This window comes from Notamacropus eugenii, chromosome 5 (genome assembly GCF_028372415.1).
Source record: "Notamacropus eugenii isolate mMacEug1 chromosome 5, mMacEug1.pri_v2, whole genome shotgun sequence".
NCBI lineage: Eukaryota > Metazoa > Chordata > Mammalia > Diprotodontia > Macropodidae > Notamacropus > Notamacropus eugenii.
The window spans coordinates 172940947-172965107 of record NC_092876.1 but is presented as its reverse complement, the minus strand read 5'-3'; the positions used below and the strand labels follow the sequence as shown (position 1 = coordinate 172965107).

Sequence of the window (24161 nt, the reverse complement as noted above, 5' to 3'; positions counted from 1 at the left end):
TTTTTGAAGGAAAAAATAAAGAGATCAACAAATATCTAGTTTTCTTTTGAGATGTAAACTTTATTAGAGTTTAAATAATCTGTTTCTTTCATTTTACAAATATGGAAACTGAGGACTGGAGAGTTTATGAATTCCCCTAGGATATAAAGGTAGTAATGCAATCATTCAAATACAGGTCTTCAGACTCAAAATTTAGAATACTTTCTTTTGAAATATGATATACACATATTAAATCTCCATTATAAGGGTTTTTTATTTGCTTCATTTGTTTGTCTCTTTTTCCATGATATTTTTGACTTTTTATTTCTTTTATCCTGTGAAATTTGACATCACTTCATCTAATTATTTTGTATCACATTTCTATTAAAATTGCTGTCATTGGCATAAATTTATATATTATTGTTTTTTACTATTATTATCTTTGTTAGTTTAACAGACAACACTTGAATATTGAGTGCCTCTCTAGTTATTTAATTCTTCTTTATTTCTATGGAAATTATTTTGGTATTTATATAAATTCTGGCTGTGTGTTGGCAAGGTAAATCTCAAATAATTAATTCATTTTGTTACTACCTTAAGCACCATTTCTGTTTCAGTCTATTTTCCCATTGTTATTCATATATAGAAAATCTATTTTATGGACTTCATTTATCATGCTACTCCATTTCAAGGTACCTATGGCAATTAAGTTTTTTGGCCAATTATTTTGGATTTACTTAGACAAACAACAAATACCTTGTTACCTATTCTCAGTTTTTTCCTCAATTTTTATTATCATATTGCTATATGTGGTATTGCTAGAATTTTAACGAATGTTAATAATGCTAATAGGTATTCTTCCTTTTCCATTGGTCTCCATGGGAGAATTTGACTGCAAATAATGGTAACATTTGCTTTTAAATAGTTTTTCTAAAAGAATGTAGTGAAGAGAAGCTGTTATGTTCCTCTTTTTAAAAGTTTTCAACATGAGTGCTGAATTGTGTCCATTTTTTCAACCTCCACTGATGTAACATGCTTAGGGATTTTTGTAATTATTGTGATTTATATGTTCACTTCTTATTCTAATAAAACATTTTTGCATTCCTGGTATAAATGCAACTTAGTCATAGTGAATAACTTTGGGGATATAATTATATAAATTCCAGGATTTTGTTTAATATTTATATCAGTATTGATAAGTCACATTGTCTTTGATTCATTTTTCTGCACTATATTCTCTTTGTGTGCTAAGTGAATAGTTTTGTAAGGAATTTGATGAATTGATGTTTTAATTTTTGAAAATAACATTTTCTTTGTAGAATGAAAATTATTGGATATCTAAACGTTTACTTAAGTCCATTTTTAAGTCAATCTGTTTTCTTGATTAGAATTTACCATGGAAAGTGCTTTATGGAGTGTTCAATTTCTCATTCTTCTATTCTATTGTTTCAACTCTTTATTCCTTACTTTATTTTGCAATCTTTCTCATTTCATCAAAATCTTCAGTATTGCTAGCCTTTACCCTTGTGTAAAAGAGTGTAATTATTATTTTAGGAAGGGAACTTACTTTCCTCTTCATTTGTTGTATTTTCTCTTCTCATTTCTGAAGAGAGTTATCCTCACAAAAACCAAATCACGAATTTGCCAGTTTTCTTGGTCTTCTCAAAAAATTTGTTTGCTTTATTAATACTGCTATATTCTCTGTTTAAATTTTGCCTTTGAACATTAAAATGAGTTCTTATACTTCCTTTAACTAATTGATTAATCATTGGCCTTAATTTTTAGTAGTATGGATCAGTACATCGGACCCCAGTTTTCCAATGGTCTTAATGTAAATTCTCAGGGCTAGACAATTTCTTCTTCTTTTTTTGATTAGTTAATTAAATTATTTTTTATTTTAAACATTCACTTTTGTAAGATTTTGAGTTCTAAATTTCCTTTCTCCCTTTCTTCCCCCTACCCAAAACACTGAGACATCATGCATTCTGATATATGTGTGCATATATATGTATATATAATTATATTAAACATATTTTCACATTAGTCATCTTGTGAAAGCAGAATTAGAACAATAGAGAAAAAACCCAGAAATGAAAAAAGAGAAAATAGTATACTTTGTTCTGCATTCTGCTTAGCTCTTTCTCTGTATGTGGATAGCGTTTTTCTAATTTAATTTTTTGTAAAAGGAAAACTCAATTGCCAGTATCAAAAATGAGAAAGAACCCCCAAAAAAGAAAATGAAATAAATTACTAGAAATTATTATTTCTATCTGTTTTTAAAACTGAAAACTTAAATGAAATGGATGAATAATTTTAAAATATAAAATGTTCAGATCAAATTGTAACAGAAAATTTAAGTAACCTAATACCAGAAAAAGTAATTGAATGAGCCATGAATGAACATTAAGAAAATAGCTCTAGGACCACATAGATTTACAATTCAATTCTATGAAACATTAAAAGAGAAAATAGGAATAATATTATACAAGCTATTTTTAAAAATAAGAACACAGATCCCACAAAATTGTTCCTGTGATACAAATATAATCATGATGCTTAAATCATGGAAAGAAAAAAGGGAACTGAATTAACCAATATATCTAATTGATATTAATACAAAAATTTAGACAAAATGTAAGCAAAAAGGAAGGCTACAGAAACATAAAAAAGATTATGCATTATCACTAACTAGGATTTATAGTAGGAATTCAAGGTTGGTTCAATATTAGGAAAACTATCAGCATTCTTGATCCTATCAACAACAAAACTAAGAGAAACCATGTGATTGTATCAGTAGATGCAGAAAAAGCTTTTGAAAATATACAGCACACATTCATGTTGAAAACACTGGACAGTATAGGAATAAATGGAGCCATCCTTAAAATAAGAAACAACACCTTTCTAAAACCATCAGCAATCATTATATGCAATGGGGATAAGCTAGATGCATTTCCGGTAAGATGAGGGGTAAATCAAGAATGTCTATTATCACCACTGTTATTCAATATGATACTAGAAATGTTAGCTTTAGCAATAAGAGAAGAAAAAGTAGTGGAAGGAATTAGAATAGGCAAAGAAGAAACTAAGTTATCACTCTTTGCAGATGATATACTTAGAGAATCCCAGAGAATCAAGTAAAAGACTACTTGAAATAACAACTTTGGCAAAGTTGCAGGTTACAAAATAAGCCCACATAAATCATCTGCATTTCTATATATTACTAAGAAAGCCCAACAGGAAAAGATAGAAAGAGAAATCCCATTAAAACTAAGATAGACACTATAAAATATCTGTGAGTCTGCCTGCTAAGAGAAACCCAAATTGAACACAGTTATGTAACACTTTTCACACAAAGCCAGATCTAAGAAATTGGAAAAACATCAGTTGCTTGTGGGTAGGCTGAGCTAATATAATAAAAATGACAATTCTACCTAAATTAATTTACTTATTCAGCGTCATAGCAATCAAACTACTGGAAAATTATTTTCTAGAGTTAGAAAAAATAATATAAAAATTCACCTGGAAGAACAAAAGATCCAGAATATCAAGGAAATTAATGAAAAGTAATGCTAGAGAAGGTCTCCTAGCCCTACCAGATCTCAAATTGTATTATAAAGCAGAAATCATCCAAACTACTTGTTACTGACTAAGAAATAGAGGGGTAGATCAGTGGAATGGGTTAAGTATGCGAGACACAGGAGTCAGTGAATATAGCAGTCTACTATTTGGTAAACCCAAGGATCCCAGTTTGTGGCATAAGAACTGTCTGACAAGAACTGGTAGGAAAACTGGATAACAGTGTGGTGGAAACTGGGCATAGACCGATGTCTGACACTGTACACAAGAATGAAGTCCAAATGGACACATGATCTAGATATACAGGCTGATACTATAAACAAGTTAGGAGAACAAGTTATAGTGTATTTGTCAAGTTTATGTAGAAGGGAAAAATTTATGACCAAACAAGATATAGAGAACATTATGAAGTGAAAAAAGGATAATTTTGATTACATTTAACTGATAAGTTTTTGCACAAACAAACCAATACAACCAAGATTAAGAGGGAAGCAGAAAACTGGGAAAGAATTTTTGCAACTAGTATCTATGATAAAGGTCTCATTTCTAAAATATATAAAGAACTGAGTCAAATTTACAAGAATACAAGTCATTCCCCAATTGATATATGGTCAAAGGATATGAACAGGCAGTTTTCAGAGGCAGAAATTAAAGCTATCTATAATCATATGAAAAAAGCTTCACTATTGATTAGAGAGATGCAAATCAAAACAACTCTGAGGTACGACATCACACCTATCAGACTGACTAACATGACAAAACAGGAAGATGATAAATGTTGGAGATTACGTGGGAGAGTTGGAATACTAATTCATTGTTGGTGAAGCTGTGAGCTGATCGAACCATCCTGGAGAGCAATTTGGAACTATGCCCAAAGTGCTACAAAAGTGTGTATACCCTATCACTTCTAGGACTGTATCCCAAACAGATCATAAAAATGTGAAAAGGTCCCACATACACAAAAATGTTCATAGCAGCTCTCTAGTTGGAACAGGGACCTTGGCCACAATTCCTGAACAGAAAAGGGTGCTTATGGTTGCTCACAGAGCAGAGCATGGGCCAGGAAACAGTGACCACATCTCTCATTAGATCATACCATTTGGGAAAAACCAAAAACATAAAGACATCCAGAATTAACTCTGAAAACAGCAGGATGAATAAAATGAAGTCTGGGATACTGTCTCCTTCAACCTCATAGTAGAACCCAATTTTTTATTTGTTATTTGTGTCTAATGCTTCATGATCCCATTCGGGGCTTTCTTGGCAAATATATTGAACCAGTATGTTGTTTCCATTTCCAGCTCATTTTGCAGATGAGGATACTAAAGCACCAAGAAAAATAACTTGTCCAAAGTAACACAGCTAGTAAGTATCAGAGATCAGATTGCAACTTAGGTTTTCCTAATTATAAACCTGGAGCTCTTTCCACTGTACAGCCCTGCTATTTAGAGACTAAATTTAACATAAACTTAAAAATCAATAAATGGGCTGGAAAAAGGAGCGACAACACCAAAAAAATGATATAACCATAGAAAGTTATCATGGTAACAGGAAAGATCAATTCCCAAAACCAAAGGAAGACAACAAATGCAAAGTATCTACATACAAAGAAATAAAGAAAAATGTGAATTGGCCAGGGGCCCAAAAATAATTCTTGGAAAGGCTGAAAAACAATTTTGAAAATCAAATAAAATTGATTTTATTTATATATTTATTTATATTATTTATATATTTAAAAAAAGAGGAATGAGAGTGATCCAATAAAATTATGAAAAGAGAATTAACAGCTTGCTAAAGGAGGTACAAAATATGTTAAAGAAAATAAGATCTTATGAAACAGTATTGGTCAAATGGTAAGAAAAGCACAAATATCTACTGAAGAGAACACCTTTAAAAGTAGAATTGGACAAATGGAAAAAATGTATACAAAAATTTACTAAAGAAAATAATTACTTAAAATTTTTTATTGGGCAATTGGACCCTGTTGATGCAACGGGACATCAAGAAGCAATCAAATCAATTCCTTTGTGTTCACACAGAGCTCCCAATTCCTTGAGATAAGAATAGATCAGTGATGACCAGAAGTGGATTTTCAAACTTACACTCTTACAGGAAATTTCTGAAATAAGTTCAGAGACAAAGAATTATAACTTGAATAATTGTGAAACAAAAGTAATTACCAGGCAGAATTAATCATTTTTGAAGCATAAAAACTAAATGATACAAAATCAAATCAATCATCTCAGTACTGAAGTTCCATATAAATACTAGCCATTGTTGTTAATGTAGTTTTTAATATATCCTAGCTTTTACACTTCTTCCTCTGTGATTATGAACAAATCATTTAATTTCTCTGAATTTCAATATATTTACATATAAAATGAGGAGACTGGACTAAATGACATGTAAAATCTATCAAAATTCTAGTGTTACAAAGCTAAGTTGCTCTAATACTAGGTAACCTGTGGCATATATGTACACATAAATGCAGTGTTGTCCTGGTAAATGATTAACAACTAGCTCATATGCTTATATACATGACACACATTTAAGTTTAACCTCCATTTTTAACATTTTCTTAAATCAATACAATCAATGAAATAATAAATCATAAGCTGATATGTAACATTGGCCAATTTCTGACAGAAAAATACACTGAAAATGGAATAATCAGCTCAAAGTGCATAGGAGCAGGCTGAGTTATGCTTGAATAAACATCGATATATTCATCTATAATATTGAAGGAATATTTCATATCCCTTGAATAAAGTAAGTTCACTCTGTCCTTTTGGTAACCTCTCAAGGAACATAACATGCGCGAGTTGGCCATGCATTAATGTTTTGGGAGCTAGCCACCCCCGGAACACATAGATAATACTTGGAGGATCTGGCTAGTCCTCCCAGTATATGATTAATTAACTTATATCTTGTGGCCCCCGTATGATATGTCCTTGACGAACCAACATCGGTACTCCCATGGCCATGTGCCTGACCAGCTTGGAACAGTGTGCGGAGCTGTTGGCAAAAAGCCTTCTTTGTCTAGATCCCTATAAACTCTCCTTGCTTAGTATAAATCCTCGGAATCTCACCCATGGAGAGGACGCTCTGCCTGGGACTACTTGCTCCCAATTCAGACCCTGAAAGCTGTATCCCGGGATTCCCCAGCTGAGAAAATTCAGGTGTTGGTGCTTCCCTGAATTGGTGATGTTTTTCTATTTCCTCTTATATCTATATTAATATTGCTATAAATATATTAGTATTAGGCTATATTAATTATTTCTGCTGTAGCTCTAAACTGTTCATGCATTTGCCTATTCTGTAAATCAATAAAATATCCAGCTTCTTCTTCTCAAATGTGTCTTATTGTAGGTGCGAATCTGAACCATAAATTTCCTTAATCATACAAATATATACTCACATTTCCATTCACATACAAAATGTACACACACACACACACATATATATATATATGCATGTACATGTACACACACATATACGTGAATCAGACAAGAAAAGAGATAGTTGAATGAACCTTTTCTAGTTTTTTGCCAGTTTCTCTCTTGAATTTCTCTGATGACTGGTTCACTTTGAAACTTCATATGTTGGAAACCCAGAGCTGTGGATTAATAAGTACTGGGGAAAGAATATAACTGAGTGCCGGATAGCCTAAATAACCGGGAAGCTGGGTAAGTATAATATTGGATGGACTTGAAGGAAAACTCCTTTCTTCAATTTGCTCATTGATTCCTTCAACATACATTTATTGAGTGTTTATACAGAGCACTTCCTTGCAATAAATGAGGGGAATTTATAAAAGGTTCTATATAGTTTCTGACCTCAAGGAGTATAATGAATAAATGACTGCATCGTACATATATTGATACTATCCATTGCCATCTCTCTATATATATGTATATATGTATACATGTGTGTGTATGTATATACACATATGTATATGTATGTGCATGTGTATAAATACATGTATATATATTATATATATGTATATGTATAAAAACAGGATAGTTCCTCTCACTCCTCAAACTAGTCTATGGAAATAAGTGAGACAAATTAAGAAATCAAAAGTTCTACTTGTCATGTTTAATTCAATCCAATACATTAAACATTTATTATGAAATTACTACGTGTAAGTCACGGTGGTATCCACAAAGACAAATGAAAAAGAGTCACTACAGTCAAAAACCTTGTATTCTAAAGGCACAACTCCAGCTGTAGATACAGATACTTGAAGAAAGGACTGAGGAAAAAACAAAATTATTCACTTCCTGGGAAATTGAAATTTGCTCTATCTCATTAACTGGACAGATGAAATAATTCAAATAAGCTATTTATGTTCAGGATAAATCTCCAGAAAAGATTAAAGATATCATCTAAGAGGGGAGTTTGGATGAAAAATATTTCTGCGGAAATAAAAGAAAAAATGGTTCAGATATATATACAATTATATATTGATACATAATATATAGACAAACGCGCGCACACACACACACACACACACACACAAAATGAATACAAGATGCTTTGGGGAGGAAAGACAGAAATTGCTAGTGGAATTAGGAATGGACTCATGAAGAAAGTTTTACTCAAAATGAGTTGAAGAAAACCAGAGGTTCTAAGAGTTTGGGGTGACAATGGAGTGTACTCCAGGTATCTGATAGCCAGTGCAAATCATCAGGATGAAGATGGAACGTCATGCATGAGGGACATGTAGGCCAGTATGGTTAATTCAGGGTGGGAGGAACACGTAGATAAATTGGAAAAGGAGGAAGGGGCCAAATTATAAAGAGTTTCAAAATGCTAAATATATTTTCATAACTTTATCTCTCCCACCCTTCCAATCAGTTTCTGATAATAAATGTAATGATGTTCAGTACTGGATGTGTGAGACTCTCTATGACTGCACTTGGGTTTTCTTGGCAAAGATACTGGAGAGGTTTGCCATTTCCTTCTCCAGGTCATATTACAGATGACAAAACTGAATCAAACAAAGTTAAGTAACTTTCCCAGTTTCCCACAACTAGTAAGTGTCTGATGTGAGAACTGAACCGAGATTCTTCTGACCCAGGGTCAGTACTCTATCCACTGTGCCACCTAACTGACCCGTAAATGTCATAGGACATAGCACCAAAAAAAAAATGACTTTTGCATTAAGATGGTTCTGTCAATTTGACAACAGAAAGGAAATATCCCTCAGAAAAGGTTAAGTCAAGTCAACTTCCTGAAATTTCTCTCTCGTATTGTAACTGTTACAAGAGCCATTTTTTTTTTCAGTAACTGAAAATATTTTCCTCAAAATTGGTATCTTAATTGTCCATTTCTCATGATGTTCTGGTTGTAAATACGCATGTACTTACAGTATGCTGGGAGTTTTAAATTATTGTTCTGAGCCAGACCAGCCCCTTTTCATATCTATTGTAGGACTCAGAAAACATGTACCTGAAACATATTTTAACAGAAACAGCTATACCTAAAAGCACAGGGGTTTGAGCCTGGGGGAAAAAATGAAAGGAAATTCCTTTGGTTTTCAAATATAGACAAATTATACCTTTGTGCGTATATCCAATTTTGATAACAATTTTGAGATGCAAAAAAGCAAAAGTACAGTTATGTAGAGGGCTAAAATGTTAGCTATATTTGACTTACTTAAATGAGGGGAGGGGCTTGAAGGGTTATATTATGTTGATATGATTTGATAATTTCATTACTATTTTCCAAACAACCTACCTTCATGTATTGCCTTCCCGAATTACTGACCAGTAACAATGGGCAGTAACAATGAAAGGTCCATTATAATTAAGATACAACCTATTGAATGATTCCATGGGATGTTTGCATTTTCACAGAGAGTAACAGATCAAAGATTTATAGCTATAAAGGATCTTGGAAGCTATGTAGTCCAAACACCTCCATGTTTACAAATAAAAAACCTGAAGCCCACAAAGGTTAAGGGATGTGCCAAAAGTCAAAGAGAATGAATATCCAGGATTTACACTCTGATTCACTCATTCTAAAGTCAGCACTTCCCATTGCTTCCTTAAACCAAAAGAATGAAGTCACGGTGGTAGAATATTCGGTAATAGTGAACGAGGAGAAAAATATTTGGGTAAAAATTCCATCCTGAGACATTTTTAATTAATCAAGGAAAGAAAAGGAGCCCTAGGTCCTAGAATTCAACTCACATTATGAAAATACTACTCATGTTCTAGAAAATAGTCTCCTTTTCAATGTTTTCCTCAAGGCAGCCTGAACATCTTTATTCCTCAGACTATAAATGATAGGGTTTAGCATGGGCCCCACATTTGTGTAAAAAATTGAAGATACTTTGCCCTGGTCCACTGACCCTGACGAAGATGGCTTAAGATACATGAACGAAGCTGACCCAAAGAACAGAGCAACAACAACTATGTGGGAGCTGCAGGTGCTGAAGGCTTTGGACCTGCCTTCAGTGGAGCTGTTGTTCAGGATACTGGACAGGATGAGAGCATAAGAGACAAAGATGGTGACACTAGGCACTGTAACATTTGTGCCCACAACAATGAAAACCACTAGCTCATTGAGATATGTACTACTGCAGGAGAGCTGGAGAAGGGGAAGAACATCACACATGTAATGGTTTATGATGTTGGCATCACAGAAGGACAGTCTCAGCATGCATGCAGTGTGGGCCACGGCACCAGCAAACCCCATTACATATGCCCCACCCAGTAGCCATGAACAGACCTGATTGGACATAATAACATTATACAGCAATGGATTACAGATGGCAACATAACGATCATAAGCCATTATTGTCAACACATAGGTTTCAGAAATAACAAAAAAACAGAAAAAATAGAGCTGTGCCATACACCCTGAATAAGAGATGATGTTTTTCACTAGGACAAAATTCATTAACATTTTGGGAGTGAAGACAGAGGAATAGCAGAGATCTATGAAAGATAAGTTGAAGAGGAAAAAGTACATAGGAGTGTGAAGCTGAGAATTCATCCTGATTAAAATGATCAGTCCCACATTTCCCACTATAGTAACCACATAACTCCCCATAAACAGGAGGAACAGGGGTAGCTGGAGCTCTGGTTGATCTGTTAAACCTGCAAGGATGAACTCGATCACTAAAGAGGAATTTGTCAAAGCCATCCTCCTCTTGAGGGATCTATGAGGAGAGGGAAAAAGTCATGCTAGAAACAAAATAAGTTCAACAAACCCTCATTCACAGTCATGAAAAAGGAGCAATTCAAGAAATATCTGGAAAACATCATCACCATGCCATGCAGAGACGGTTCTTATCTTCCTCAAGATATCCAGGGACTTTGATTGGGTTGAGTAACTGTCTCCTTGAGCTGGATGTTTACAAGACTGTTCCTGACTTCCCCTGCAGAATAACAGTTGTTGTTCCTCAGACTCCAAAGCAAACAGATACCAAGAAAATAACAGTAGTTTCCCCCATCTCCCACAGTATGCCCTAAGTTGACCACATCAGGAAAAGCTTTAAGTACTTTTCCCCATTTCAGAGGTGATGAAGTAGTACCTCAAAGAGTTCTGCAAATGCCTATGGTAAAAGTATTATTAACATCATATTATTAAGAATATTACCAATAAGGTTATTAGTAAGAAAAATAATAATAATTGCAATTAGTGACATAGCACCTCTTATGTGTCAAACACTGCCTCAAATCCTTGACAAATATGTCGTTGGATCTTCTTGACAACCCTAGGAGGAAGGTATTATTCTCACCCCCAGTTTATTGTTGAGGAAACTGAAGCAAAAAGAGATTAAGTGACATTGCCAAAGGTCACACAGCTTGTTAGTGCCTGAAGCTGGATTGGAACTCAGGTTTTTTCTGATTTAAAGCCCAGGATTTTCTCTCCATTGTACCACCCAGCTGCCTGTAGCCCGGATCCAGAGTCCCATCCTCAGAGTACAGAGTCCTATGAGGATAATGATACAAAGTCACCATTATCTTTCCATATTCTCTCCCCTGTTAACACTTAGAGTGTACCAAAAGGCTTATATATATGTGTCAGTGATGAATCTTAGGGACATGATATTTTATAGAATCCTCAAATCTCCTGATTGGAAAACCAGGGAGGACAAAATAGAAGGAAAAGTCTAAAATGAATGCCTTACACACTCACCCTTGTCCTGCCTAGACACTTCAGTGATGGTCTTTACTGATTTTGAGCCCCTGTGTTCTACAGGAGAAATAATTCAGATAACTGTGATCAGAGATTCTCCCTCTCCTACTCGCTTTTCTGCCGAAGCAACCAGAATAAACCTCACCCTCTGGACTGAGATGCTTTGAGCTATAAAGATCACAGGACTGTGACTTCACCTGGGGAGTGCTCTAGATTGAGGGGAGGAAATAGTTCCCACAGGTGTCAACATAATCAACAGATGATAGGAAACTGAAGGCTTTATTCTGGATATGATATTCTCGTGAACTATATTGGAAACACAGGGAGGATCCCATAGGTTCTCTCCCTGGAATCAGACTCTTCAGGGAGCAGTAATTACAATGTCCATGTTTACACACTGTACCATAGAACTTTTTTTTTCTCCTAAGGGATTCAATCTACTCAGCCTTTGAATTTACACATGGGACTTCCCCCATTTTCTTCTAAACTTTATTCTGAGAATTTCTCTCTTGAGCAACATTTTATGCAGCTACCATCTCTAGGACTTGTGTACATAATTCAGAGAATAAAGGGGAAGTATGAGATCAGAGGGTTACAGCCCCAAACTGAACTCTCAAGAAGATACATGGGAGCATGAGCTGTCGATATGCTCCTGTCAACATAGAATCAAGATAGTTAGATTGAGTCACCCTATTGTTGTCTAGAGGAAAATATTCTCCAAACCATGTATAATATTAAAGTCAAGTTCATAAAGTTTTAAAGAAGTTTAATCTCTGCCCTTGTGCACCATTTGGATATTTGGGACTTTATGTTTACACACACACACACACACACGCAAACACACACACACACACACACACACACACACACATATTTTACTTTCTTCTATAGGTATATATTGATCTATCCAACCTAAGCCAAAAAAATTGCAAGTTCCTTTAGGCTGACTCTTGTTTTGATTTTTGAATAAAGAAATGCATAAATGAAGGAAGGGGTTAAAATATCAGGGATTAGTCAATTTTGCTTTTTGGTAAAGAGTGCGGTGGCAAAGCTCCACTGGTGCCACCTCTTTCCTAGAAAAAAATAACTTTCAAAACCCATTTATATAACCTCTATTAAAGACCAAAATAAAAATCTGAAAAATCAAACAAGAGATTACTAAAACTGAAAAGGAAAAAAATAAGAAAGAAAAACTTCACTGAATAAAGAGTTTTTGAAGGAAAAAAGATTAACAATATCTAATTTAATTTTTTTGAAATATAAGCTTTATTAGAGTTTAAATAATCTATTTCTCTCATATTAAAGATATGCAAACTGAGGACTAGAGAATTTATAGATTATCCATGGTTACAAAGACTGTAATGTAATAATTCAAACATAGGTCTTCAGAATCATGTTAGAATACTTCCAGTTGAAATATGACATGCACATATTAAATGTGAAAATGCCAGTTGTTCTCCATTATTAGGGTTTTTTTAAAATTTGCTTCATTTGTTTGTCTCTGTTTCAATGATATTTTTGGCTTCTTATTTCTTTTCATCATGTGAAACTGACATTATTTTATCTAATTATTTTGTCACATTTATATTAAAATTGCTGTCAACTTTTAAATGTATATATTAACTTTTTTTTACTATTATCATCTTCATTAGTTTAACAGACAACACTTGAATATTGAATCTCTCTCCAGTTATTTAATTCTTTTTTATTTCTATGGAAATTATTTTTGTATTTATACAAACCCTGGCTATGTGTTGGTAAGTCAAATCTCAAATAATTGATGTATTTTGTTACTACCTTGAACACTATTTCTCTTCCAGTCTATTTTCCTGTTCTTATTCATATGTAGAGAAATTATTTTGGGGACTTCATTCATCATGGTACTCCATTTCAAGTTACTTGTCTCACTTAATGTTTTTGGCCAATTATTTTGGATTTACTTAGTAAAACAACTTGTCACCAACAAATACCTTGTTTCCTATTTTCCAGTTATCATTTCCTCAATTGTTTTTTTTTAATGATATTGCTATATGCAGCAGTATTGCTAGGGCTTTACAAGTATTAATAATGCTAATAGGCATTCTTGATTTTCCCTTTGTTTCAGTGGGAAGAGCTTGGCTGCAAATAATGCTAGCATTTGGTTTTAAATAGTTTTTCTTAAGAATAAGGTGAAGAAAAGCCCTTATGATCTTCTTTCTAAAAGTTTTCAACATGAGTGCTGAATTTTGTCAATTATTTCAACCTCCATTAATCTAACATGTTTAGGGATTTTTGTAATCATTGTAATTTGTATATGTATTGTATTTCTAATAAAACATTTTTGCACTCCTGATATGAATGCAACATCATCATGGTGAATAACTTTTGGAACATAATTAGACAAATTCCAGGATTTCTTTAATATTTATATCACCAGTATAGGAGTCAGGAGGACTTGAGTTCAAATGTCACCTCAGACATTTGACACTCACTAGCTGTGTGACCTTGGGCAAGTCACTTAACCCCAATTGCCTCATCCTGGGTCATCTCCAGTCATCCTGATGTATATCTAGTCACTGGATTCAGATGGCTCTGGAGGAGAAGTGAGGCTGGTGACCTGCACAGCCTTCCCTCACTCAAAAAAAAAAAAACAAAGTTAAGTACAAGTCATGTCATCCTTTCTCTGATGGCATGGTCTTCTTCGGCAACAAAGGATGAACACACATGGCTTCACGTCCAAGTTATGAAAAGTTGCTTGACATAACTGATACAAAAGTTTACCAATTTGAAACTTGAAACAAATGCATTGGCAATCAGGTAACTTCATTTTGTTCAATGCATTTCCAAATTACACAGAATCAGAATCTCATCATTAACATGTTGAAAATACAACTTTTAAAAGAGTAGGGTTACTAATGTTCAGATGCTGGTTGGTTTCTTACCTTTTACTTCCTTGACCCATTTCACTTTCCTCTCTCCCTACAGCTGCTTGGGGGTGGAAGGGGAGCAGGATGCACAGAGGCTGGGCAATACTTCCAGGTGGGCTACAGGGTGCCCAGGGGCCAGGGCCATTGCCAGTGGGACCCTGCTGTAGCTGCTGTCCTTTCCCCCTTCTTCCTTTCTCGGGAAAGTGAATTCACAGGTGGGAGAGGTGATGCAAACTCCCTATGATTGTCCAGCACTCTCTTCTCTTAATCTGATCAGGGATGAGAGGGGTTAACAGGAAAACATGGGGCTGTTTGCAATCCCCCCACTGAGATACACTCTTGATTCAAGGCAATAGAGTAGAGGAAAGGGAGTGACCAGAATTGTAAGGATGTGTTTCAAAACTCCTTAATGATCAATCTCAAAACCTGCAGATTCTACTAAGATATTTTTAGCTATTCTAACTTTTCACTATAACCTTAGCATACGTAGTCTGGGCCAAGTCTATAGAAAGGAGAATCTTAAGATTTTTTTTTGAATTCTTACAATTTTTTTGGTCCTCTAGATCATATTTAGGCCAGGCACAAAGCTTTCCTTTTCAAGATCTTGGAGACTAAGTTTTTTCCAGTTCTAACCTAAGGGCAAATTTCCAGGAAGTCCTGTTGAGTCTGGCTATGAGCATCCAGCGGTCATGAGGCCAGAAGAGAAGGGGGATCCTGAAGGCATGGGCATGGAGACTGAGAGTCACTACATAAAGGAAGATTCTGATGGGGTAGAGATTCTCGGAACCTCCTTGAACTCTCCTTGAATCTTCCCACTTGATCTGGCAGTCTCTAGAGGTCCATAAGCTTTTCATTATCACTATGCCCAAGTCTCTGTTATACTCCCCACCCTTGATCCTACCAAAATCCCATTCTCCAAGCCCCTGGCCACTCCCATCAAGATCCCCCCTAGATTTGATCTTTATTCATCCCAGGGTACTGATCATTCCCATCAAGACCTCTAGACACCCCAGGCTACTGACCACTCCCCTTAAGACCATCCCTGGAACCTCCAGACCATGCCAGATCCCTCCAGTCTTTCTGTATATAAGATCCTTTGCCTAAAAGAAGACTTGAGTCAAATTCATTTGAGCAGTACCTGGCATGTTAGTATTTTGGGATCTCCAATGTTGAGGTCTGAGGGTTGTTGGGGACCCTGAAATACCGACACACTGGGTTCTGCTTGAATGAATTTGACTCAAGACTTCTTAAAGCCAAACAAAGACAAAGTTTATTAAAGATTCACCATACTGAGTTGACTCTTAAGGAGCCTAAGCATTTGTAACACTTGTATTTACAAGCGGGCCAGAACCTCAGCTAGACAGAGTCTGAGCTGAATTGAATTTGAGCACCTTCATGGAGGTAAGATGAAACTTAAATACATAAAAGACTGTAGGAGGGAAGAATCCAGGTATCACCAACTAGTCTGGGGTCCCAGGGATGGTCTTGATAGGGGTATGGGAATGACCAGTACCCTGGGGTGAATACAGATAAATTCTAGGGAGGACCTTGATAAGAGTGGTCAGCAGCCTGGGGAATGGGGTTTTCATAGGATCAAGAGTGGGAAGTGCAGCAGACACCTGGGCACAGCAATAAGGAAAAGCCCATGGGCTTCCAAAGACTGCTGGAACAAATGAGAAGATTAGATTTGAGTAAGAAAGGCTGGATCAAATGGGAAGATTCAAGTGAGTTCAGGGAGGTTCCCAGAGTCCGAACCCCATCACCCAGCACCCTGAACCTCAATAGTCCCAGGATGCAGAGTAAGCCTCAGGAAACCAAAAAATACCTTTAGTTTTCCCAATTTGCTGTCATCCTAGAGAATTGGGATTACACTTACAGATAGGACATCCCTTATGTGACAGAAAGTGTATCCAGGTCCAAGATAGCCTCCTTACAGTCTGACCTGAGAGCATGAGGACCAAAAAATACTTCCTAAGTGTTTGGAGAGCACTATGCTATGCTATGCTATGCTGCTATCTTGTCCTATACTATACTATACCATACCATATCATACCATACCCTACTACATAAAGAGTACATACCTTCCAGTGTTGGCTAGATAAGGGCTTGAGGGGGTCAGGCAATATCCCATATGGGCCACCATATGGGTTGTGGTTTCAGGTGTTGAGAACCCCAAAATGCAAGGGTACAGGATGGGTCTGCCTCAAAAGAATTCGACCACTCAAGCCTTCTTTCAATCACAGTAGTGAGGTTTTATTGCGATGCCAACTGAAGTGGACAAGATTCTAAGTGAATCCTTGAAATTTAGTGAGGGTAAGATTGGTACTTTTATACAGAAAAAGACTGGGAAGATCTGGATGAGATTAAGGAGTGGCCAAGTATGTAGGTAGAAATGTGTGGGAAAGTTCTGGGTACTGGGTTGCTGAATTGTAGGGGAAAATTCAAGGTCCACTTCCAATCCCCCATCATTTTTACTTTGTCCTCTGGTTATGTAATTATCTGAACAATTGTCATCTATGATTCTTTTAAAAATACAGCATCCAGATTTTTTGTGTTTTGGGGGTTTTTTTTGGTGGGGTGAGAAGGGGTTTAAAGTCATCTTGTTGAGGTCTGGGGTACCATATGAGGTTTGGGGTACTCAGGACCCCAAAATACCCACATGCTGGGTTCTGCCAAATGAATTCGACCAAAGACTTCTTCCAGCCAAAGTATAACAAAGTTTTTTAAAATTTTGCCATATTGGGCTGACTCTTAAGGAGCCTACGCATTTTGTGACACTTGTATTGACAAGCAGGCCAGATAGAATCTCAGCTAGGTGGTCTGAGCTGGATTCAATCTGAGCACCTTCATGGAGGCAAGATGGAATTTATATACAGAAAGTCCATGGGAAAGATCTAGAGGTGGTCTAGAGATGAGGAGGGTCTAAGGAGAATCTTGATGAGACTGGGGTCACTAGTAATGTAATCAAGGGTGGGAAACAGCTGGAGGCAATTGGGAGTATCTAACTATGCAGGACTTGGGTGGGAAACAAGAGGTAACAGACAATGGAAGGCCAGGCTAGGCCAAGGGCAACAGATTTGAGTATGAAAGGCCAGATTAAGGGGGAAGATTCAAGGGGAGTTCAAGGAGGTTCCCAGAGTCTGAACCCCATCAATTTGATGATTCTTAGATTAACTCTTGACATGTTTTCTAGGTCAGTTTTTTTTGAAAAATAGGAAATTCCATATCTTTTATTCATTTCTTCAGTGTTTTGATTTTGCTTTCCTATTTCTTGTCCTATGGAATCATTGATTTATGTTTGGCACATTTGAATTTTCAAAGAGTCCCTCACAAGCAAGATTTTGCTACCTTTTATAGTAAACTTTTTTTTATTTTCCTGGTTCATTCCTACAGAGTAAATTTTTATGTTTTATCTCTTCCAGTAATTCTAATAGAATTTATCTAAGGCTTTATTCATGGAGGCTGTGGAGCTATTTTCTTCATCTAGGCTAATGTGGGTGGCATTCCTTGATCCACAAAAGCTTATTATTGCCAGTATTTTTTTCTCTTCAAATGTCTCCCATGCAGAAAATTCTGGCAGTCCCAGACATTGTCTGTATCCTTTGAGTATAGAGCACTGAGTTCTTAAAAGCTGTCGATAGTACTTTATGCCAGCTTTTTGCAAACCTTCTGAGTCCCTGGAGCATGCAAACTGATTGCTGCTCTCTTGGTAGGAACTTTGTCACATTGGCAATTTTTGTTCCCTCAGTAACTAGACCGCTCTGTTCTTCTGGACCCCTGAACCAAGGCATGCTTGACCACCCTAAGGCTATTTGGCTGGAGTTCTCAAATTATCTGATTTGAAAGGCCTTCAGGGGCTGTGCTTAACTCATTCTTTCTCCTCTGACTAGACTCTACTTTTGTGTCTGCATGAACTGGAGGAATATATAGTATCTATATACTATAGTATATAGTGTTTCTTTTTATTCTTAATCCTTTTGTGAGTCTAATGGTCTTTTATTTAATCTTTTCTGGGATGTATGTGTGACTATTCAACTATTCCTATTCATTCCTCCATTCTGACTCAAAATCCTTCTTGCCTTTCATGTCCTAAAGGATGGGGTAGGATGGAAGTGATACAAGAAAGAGCTCAATCTAGACAAGTAGCAAAGCCGGAAACTGGAAGAGTAGACGTACAAAGAGAAATACTCATGGAAATGGTAACAATGGGTTCACTAGCACAGGACTCTAGGACCACAGGGTGCTTCTGGGCAGTTCCCATTTTTGCTTGGTGGCTGGTTACTCCCCACTCCTCTTCTGTCTTCCCCATTCTCCCTTCTGTTTATTACCTCCTCTTCTGTGACCTCTTTCACATTCACCTCACCAATCACCCACCCTTTACTCCCTCTTCCTTCCTTACTATACTTATTACATTTTCCTTCTGTTTTCTTTTTTAATTAAGGTCATTAAACTATAGCAAACAAGTTCCCTCTTTCTTATTTACTCCCCCTAAACCCTGACAAAATTAGTGTTTTGAGGGGACAAAGTGTTTCTTTCCTCTCATCAGTCTGTAACATTTTATCATCATCTCTTCCAGTTGCTCAAATGCATTTACTTATATATTTCTTTTGTCTAGAGGTTGCATTTTATACTATCTATGCAATTCTGATGACTTCAATAGGAAAATCAGGAAGATCTTGTGCAAACAAGGAAGCTCTGTTTCCACAGTCTGGAGTGATCAGAGTTGTGACCTAGCACAGTCAGCTTAGAGGTCAGAAACTTGTGTGCAGACTTGATGAGTTGTTTGAGGGAAAGCCTATCAGAGAGCAGAACATGAAGTCATGCAGCAATGGATGGAGTCATGAGAGGTGCAAAATTCGGAACAGTATAAGAAGCTTCCATTGATATGAACAAGTCGTAGTGTTCCTGTAGCCTTGCTGGGAAGCTACTCTTTCATAATGAACATAGAAGTCACTCCTCAAGATGGGTGGAATCAGCTTGGACCAAAGTGCTCAGTTTCTCTGCACTCTACTTTAATAAATTTTCCTTGATACCTTTTTGTGTGTCAAGTGTGTCTCTAACAGGAATGAATCATATTCTTATAGAATTGACAATGTTTATATATTTGAGATCAAAGACCTTTATCTGAGAAACTGAATAATTTTTCTCCCAATTTTCTGCTATCCTTCTGATCTTGGCTATATTTGTTTTATTTGTACATAACCTTTTAAATTTCATGTAATCAAAATCATCCCCTTTACACCTAACCTTTCTCTCTTCTCTTGTTTATTCATAAATTGTTTGCCTATTCATAAGTCTGATATGTTCCATGTTCTTCTAATTTTCTTGTAATTTCTCTATATCTAGGTCATGTATCTATTTTGACTTTATCTTGGTAAATGGTGTAAGATATACTGTTTTCCAGTTGTCTGCCCACATTTTTTTTTTCACCATATAATGAATTCTCATCCCAAGATATTAAATCTTAACACTTATCACATTACAAGTTTGTTATATTCATTTGCTGCTGTAAATTGTGTCTTTTCTATTCCATTGATTTACATTTTTATTTCTTAGCCAGTATGAGATAGTTTTGATAATCACTGCCTCATAATATAGTTTAAAATCTGGTACTGCTAAACCTCCTTCCTTTATGTACTTTTTTCATTAGTGCCATTGATATTCTTGACTATTTGCACGTCCAAAAGAATGTTGTAATTTTTTTTTTTATGATTCAGTAAAACTATTTTTTGGTAATTTAATTGGGATTACATTGAATTATATAGTAGAGAAAACTGTCATTTTCATTATATTTGCCCTGACTACCCATGAACAATTAATATTTTTCAAATTATTTTAATCTGATCATATTTATATAAAAAGTTTTTTAAAATAATTGTTATACAGTTCTTGGGTTTGTTTCAGCAGGCGTATTCAAAGGTATTTTATACTGTCTACAATTATTTTAAATGGGATATATGTCACTATTTCTTCTTGCAAAGTTTTATTTGTGATATATAGAATTGCTGGTGATTTACATGCATTTACTTTACATCCTGCTACTTGGCTAAAATTATTAATTGTTTCAACTAAATTTTGAGTTGAATCTTTGGGATTTTCTGAATATATCATCATATCATCTTCAAAAAAGAGAGTTTCATTACTTCATTCCCTATTCCAATTCCTTTTGTTTCTTTTTCTCCTATTTTTGCTATTGCTAGAATTCTTGGTTGGTTGTTTTCCTTTGTTCTCAGAGAAGATAAAAATGACATCACTATGATAAAGTCCAGTTTCAGTGTGTCAGACTGTGACTGATCAGACCAATACAAGCTCAGAATGCTCTACAACAGATTGAGAACAGAGAATACTTGTGAACATTTAGGGTGGATACTCTAAATTTGTACATCCTACACTTCCTTTGAGCTGTTTTAATTCTGCTTTGCTCATAGAGCTCAGCACCTTCTCTCCTGTGGGCATGCCATGTTGAGTGGTCCTGTACCAGTGTCTCCCATGTCACACAATCAATTCCAAAGTTTTTGAGAGACCTTGAGAATGTCCTTGTATCACTTTTTTCTGACCCCCATGTGATCACTTGCCCTGTGCAAGTTCTCCATAAAATAGTCTTTTTGGCAAGCTTACATTTTGTATTCAAACAACATGGCCAGGCCGTAGGAGTTGTGCTCTCTCAAACATAGTCTGAATGCTTAGTAGTTTAGTTTAAGCAAGGACTTCAGTGTCTGACACCTTATCCTGTGTGTCTGACACCTTATCCTGACAGGTGATCTTCAGAATCTTCCCAAGACAGTTCAAATGGAAGAGATTCAGTTTCCTGGCTTGGTGCTGGTAGACTGTCAATGTTTCACAGACATACAGCAAAGAGGTCAGCACAATGGCCCTGTAGACCTTCAGTTTGGTAGTCAGTCTATTGAGAGCCTCCCAAACACTGAGCTAGCTCTGGCAATGCATGCATCACCCTCATTGTCAATGTGTACATTCCTGGAAAGTACACTACCAAGGTAAGTGAACTTATCCACATCATTCAAAACTTCTCCATTTGTTGTAACCAACAATTCCAAATATGAATGGTGTGGTGGTGGCTGATGGAGTACTTGTGTTTTCTTGGTATGCATTGTAAGGCCAAAATGAGCACAGGCAGCAGAGAACTGATCCATACTTTCTGCATCTCAGCTTCAGAGGCTGCAATGAGTGCATAGTCATCTGCAATCAGAAAATCATGCACCAACACTCCCTCCACTTTGGCCTTGGCTTGTAGCCTTTCCAAATTGAAGAATTTGCCATCCGTGTGATAGCTGACTTTGATGCTCTGTTTGTCCTCATTGAAAGCATTTGACAACATGGCTGAAAACATCATGCTCAAAAGCATGGGAGCAGGCACACAGCCCTGCTTTGATACTGAATAATATTTATGATGGTGGGCTGCTTTTTCTCCACACAATAGTTTCTGATGTGTTTTTTAGGTTTTATTTATATTGAGTTTATTAATTATATTTGTATTTATTATTTGATTTATTTATGTTTTTAATCATTTTTTTATCAATTTAAGGAAAAAATCCATTTATACCAATACTTTCAAATGTTTTTAAGAGTGTTGTACTTTATCAAAAACATTTTCTGCATCTATTCATATAATTATTTTTATTATTTATATAACCATTATGTTAACAGTTTCCCTTATGGTAAGCCACCACTGGTATAAATCATACTTGATCATAATGTATAATCTCTATAATATATTGTTGTCATCCTTTAGCTGGTATTTTATTTAGGATTTTTGCATCTACATGCATTAATAAAATTAGTCTATGATTTTCTTTCTCTGTTTTTATTCTTCTTGGTTTAGCTACAAATATCATATTTTAAAAATTGTGGGTCTACCTGAAAGCCATGATCAAAAAAAAAGAGCCTAGACATTATGTTCCATGAAATTATCAAGGAAAACTATCCTGATATTCTAGAATCAGAGGGCAAAACAAATATTGAAATAATTCACTGATCACCCCCTGAAAGAGACCCAAACAGGGAAATTCCTAAGAATATTGTGGCCAAACTTCAGAGTTCCCAGATTAAGGAGAAAATACTGCAAGCAGCTAGAAAGAAACAGTTTGAGTACTGTAGAAATACAATCAGGATAACACAGGATCTGGCAGTTTCAACATTAAGGGATCGAAGGGCTTGGAATGAGATATTTCAGAGGTCAAAGGAACTGGGATTGAAACCAAGAATCACCTACCTAGCAAATCTGAGTATAATACTTCAAGGGAAGAAATGGCCATTCAATGATATAGATGACTTTCAATCATTCATGTTGAGGAAAAGACCAGATCTGTATAGAAAAATTTGACTTCCCAAGACAAAAATCAAGAGAAGCATGAAAAGGTAAACAGGAAAGAAAAATCATAAAAAGACTTTCTAAAGTTGAACTGTTTACATTACTACATGGAAAGAAAATATTTTTAACTCTTGAATCTTTTCTCAGTATTTGGGTAGATGGAGAGATTGTACATACACACACATACACACATTGATAGATAGAGAATACAGGGTGTGTTATACCAGAAGAGATGATATCCACACAAAAAATTAAAATAAAATAAAAATTAAGGGGTGAAGGAGGAAAATTCCAGGAAGAGAAAGGGAGAAATGGAACAGGGCAGACTATAACTCATAAAAGAGATAAGAAATATCTTATTCAATGGAGGAGAAAAGGGAGAAGGGGAGAGGGAAAAATGAAGCTACTCTCTCCACATGTGGCTGAAGGAGGCAATAACATGCTCCCCAAATCTGATATGAAAATTTATATCACACCACAAGAAAGTAGGAGAGGAGGCGACAAGTGGGGTGAGGGGAATGTTAGAAGGGAGGGCAAATGGGAGAAGGGAGTCACTAGAAATAAACAGTTTTGAGAAGGGACAAGGTCAATCGTAGGGAAAAAATAAGGGGGAATAGAATAGAACAGAGGGCAATATAATTAGTATTACACAACATGATTATTATGGAAGTCTTTTGCAAAAGAACACATATTTAGTCTGTCTTGAATTGCTTCCCTTCTCAGTGGGGCTGGGGAGGGAGGGGGGAGGGAGAGAAGTTGGAATTCAAAGTATTAGAAATGAATGTTGAGAATTTTTATTGCATATAATCGGGAAATAAGAACTACAGGGAATGGGGTATAGAAATTTATCTTGCCCTACAAGAAAAGTGAGAAGATGGGATAAGGGAAGGGTGGGGTGTGATAGAAGGGAGGGTACATTGAGGGAAGGAGTAATCAGAATGTAAGGTATTAGGAAGCGGGGAGAGGGGAGTGATGGGGAGAAAAATTGGACATGTTACAAAGTGAGGTAAAAGCAATTAGTATTAAAACAATTGACTGAATCAATTACTGAGAATAAATCAATGACATCTTTAGTTTGGGGAAAAGAATTTCAGTCTAAATTTCCTAGAGGAAGGTAACCTCAGGTAAAATTTGGCATTGATGGAAAAGTTAAGGTTTTAATGGTAAATTTGATTTTATTATTGCTATTTATTCAGGAACTAGAACATGTATAGAAA

General features: G+C 35.8%; 1 protein-coding gene across 3 annotated transcripts in view; it reads right to left on the bottom strand.

The window, feature by feature from the left end:
- Positions 1-7453: 7453 nt before the first annotated feature.
- Positions 7454-24161, bottom strand: part of LOC140505477 (olfactory receptor 8B3-like) — a 40898-nt gene continuing 24190 nt past the window's right edge. For all 3 annotated transcript variants that reach the window (XM_072611497.1, XM_072611498.1, XM_072611496.1), the window contains one exon: positions 7454-10945. In XM_072611497.1, coding sequence (XP_072467598.1) covers positions 9769-10710 — 942 coding nt within the window. In that variant the 5' untranslated portion in view covers positions 10711-10945 and the 3' untranslated portion in view covers positions 7454-9768. The remainder of the gene's footprint in view (positions 10946-24161) is intronic.